Source organism: Triticum aestivum, chromosome 1B (genome assembly GCF_018294505.1).
Source record: "Triticum aestivum cultivar Chinese Spring chromosome 1B, IWGSC CS RefSeq v2.1, whole genome shotgun sequence".
NCBI lineage: Eukaryota > Viridiplantae > Streptophyta > Magnoliopsida > Poales > Poaceae > Triticum > Triticum aestivum.
In genome coordinates, this window is record NC_057795.1 from 534,290,246 (window position 1) to 534,293,316 (window position 3,071).

The 3,071-nt window shown below is 55.1% G+C and overlaps 1 protein-coding gene across 1 annotated transcript; it reads left to right on the top strand.

Annotated features, from left to right (window-relative positions):
* Positions 1-370: 370 nt before the first annotated feature.
* LOC123136718 (uncharacterized) lies at positions 371-2,744 on the top strand. The gene has a single exon (XM_044556195.1). The coding sequence runs from the start codon at positions 669-671 to the stop codon at positions 2,334-2,336; it is 1,668 nt and encodes a 555-aa protein (XP_044412130.1). The 5' UTR covers positions 371-668; the 3' UTR covers positions 2,337-2,744.
* Positions 2,745-3,071: the final 327 nt, after the last annotated feature.

Below are 3,071 nucleotides of genomic sequence, written 5' to 3' on the forward strand. Positions count from 1 at the left end.
TGTTTCTTTTCTTTTGAAACTAAATGGACAGCAGTTCTTGTTTCTTTTCTTTTGAAACTAAATGGACAGCAGTTCTTGTTTCTTTTCTTTTGAAACTAAATGGACAGCAGTTCTAATTGAGTGAGGTCCAAGAGAAAAAGAAACGGCCTGTCCGACGGCCCGGTGGCCACACACCGCCCGCCCACGACGGGGACGATCTTTTATTACACGGCCGCAAAGCGCAGCTAAGACACACGCACGCGGGCGGGTAGATTCGCCTCGCCGGGACAACCTCCCCCCCTTTCTGGCGGTGGGGAGGGGCGGGTGCGCGCTGACGTGGCGCTCTGTTTTTCCGGCACCAACAAAACCTCGCGCACCTCGTGCCTCTCCCCGTTCCTACATTTCTCCTCCCCCACCCCCATCCCTTCCCCTCCCCCCACAATTCCCCACCCCTCGCCGCCGCCGCCGACGCCGCCGCAACCACCACCTACCTCCACCCAATCTTTTCGCCGGCCGCCGTCTCCTGCCCTCCGTGTCCGCCCGCCCGCCCACCCGCCCATGTGTTTCGCGTTCGCCCCGCGCGGCGACGCGCGATGGTGGTGAGGTGGGTGGTTGCGTTTGCGCCGCGCCGGGGTGACCGCGACGACGGAGACGGCGTGGGAGGGCGCAGTTAGGCGGGGAAGACGTGGATGGACGCCGATGATGCCGCCCGGAGCCGCAGAAGGATGGATCTGAACCTCTACCTCGGCCTCCCCCGCGCCCCGCGCCCGCGCCGCCCCGATCTCGGCTCCGACCTCGCCCTCGGCAATTCCATGCTCTCCTCCTCGCCTTCCTCCTCCGCCGCCTCCGCGGACGCCCCGCCGCCGGACCGGGACCCGGACCCGCTCCACCCGCCATACTCCCCCACCCGCGCCGACCTGATGCGCCCGCCGCCCGAGCCCTACCACATCTCCGCCTCCGTGCTGCGCGCGCCCTACCTCCAGGCCGAGGAGGTTCCCATAACCGAGCTCGCCCAAGAGTTCGGCTTCTCGCACCCGCCCCCACCACCCCCACCACCGCCGCGGCCCAGCGAGCTGCTCGGCTGGGTCGACCGCCCGTCCTCCTCCACGGCCTCCTCTACCTTCCGCCCGGAGCGTTCCGAGCGCTACCGCCGCGCCATCTCCATGAATGGCCGCCAGCTGCGCTGCCTCCGTCCCAGGCGCTTCCGGTCAGACCTCCCTCCTCTCAGCTCCGAGGCCCCTAGCCCGGACAACGAGCCTGCACTGGAACCGCCGCAACAGCAGCCCGTGCAGGATGCCGTCGAGGAGAATAAGGTGATTGACAATGGTGCCATGGTGGGCGCCGAGGATGAGCCGGCGGACCGTGGCAAGAACACTGCCATGTTTGAGTGCAACATCTGCTTTGAGATGGCCGATGAGCCGGTGGTCACTTCTTGCGGCCACCTCTTCTGCTGGCCTTGTTTGTACCAGTGGCTGCATATTCATTCCACCCACAAGGAATGCCCTGTCTGCAAAGGTGAGGTGACTGAAGGGAACATTACTCCTATCTATGGGAGAGGGAATTCAACTTCCGATGTGGAGAAGAAAGTCGCAGACGATGCCAACGTGTCCAGTCCTAACATTCCCGCCAGGCCACATGGGAACCGTCTCGAGAGTTTTCGACAACAGTTCCATCATTTGCGCCCAATTTCTCGTAGGCTTGGCGAGGCACATGGGATATTATCTTCTTGGAGACGCATTCTTGATCAGCAGATTATGACTAGCGCGAGTAGGTTTGAAGGGCCTCCAGAATCATCTGTCCAGGAGATGATAGATCATGCTCATCAGACTGGCCGTCTAGGCCGAATTACTACTAGGATGAGAGCAAGGAGGCTGCAAAGGGAAGCAGAAAATCCTACATTTGTTTCTTCTTCTACTCCGGACAGCGGGCTGCCAGGAAGCAGGGCGCCAGATCCTCCAAGGCGTAGTTCAAGTCCACTTTCCTCGGAAGGAATTGATTTGTTGCAACGCCTTACCCTTGTTGGCCTTGCAAATACGGAAAGGTTGGCAACTGCAGTGAGCGATCTTAGAAGAATATCCAGGCCAAGCCTCCGAGCATCAACTTCGTCAAATCTGCCAAATCATGAGCCGCCAGTTGATGGAATCCATGCTGCTGCAGCACCGTCTGCAGATCAAACTTCTAATTCGAGCACAATGGCTGTGATTCAGGAGGATGCTGCTTTTACTGAAAGCGTAGGAGAACCAAGCAATGCAGGTTCCTCAAGAACCCTGAGGAGGAGGGGAAGAAGCGATGCCTTAGGTTCGTTGGATGTGGATGGTGGCGAAACACACCGGAACAAGAGAAGGCGGCTGAACTAAAGCTAAGAAGGCCGAACCGAGTATTGCAGAGGCTTCAGCGTTGCTCCAGTTTTTACGGTTCGCTCTTCTCAATGAGCCCATTTTATCTCTTTGGGCACACTGTGCTGAGTCTGATCAAAAGTCTTCCTCTTCCGCTTGTTTAATAGGGTACTGTTTAGTTGTTTGTTTGTTTAGTTCCTCCCATGTTTAATTTATGCTATTACTTTAGACATGCATACCAAGGAAACCTGAGATTGTCATCAGATGAATTTTCCTTGATCGAAAAGCAGATGTGTACTATATGGGATCAACTTTTAGTGTCATAAATAATGCACTGTCATTTGAGTCTTGGTTGTAGATGGCTGAAGTGAACATGTAAAACTGAGCTGATATTTAGTCCAATGGAGTGAATGAATGCCAAGTACCGAACTCTGTTGTCGCTTTACTGGATGAATGCCAAGTAACAAACTCTGTTATCATTTTATTGGATGAATGCCAAGTAACGGACTCTTGTCGCTTAATTGAATGAATGTCAAATAATGGACTCTGTTGTCGGTTTACTGGATGAATGCCAGGTAACGAACTCTGTTGTCGCTTTACTCTTTTGCAGCTGATCTGTGGTTGTTCTTGCTACTGGGCAAAGAGGTATGTTAGTAAGTCACAATAAAGAAGAAAGGCATTTTGTTTCCTTTTGTGATAATCTTCATCTCATGACTCAACACTACTATCTCTGCTCTTGGTTGATGTTTCTGATAT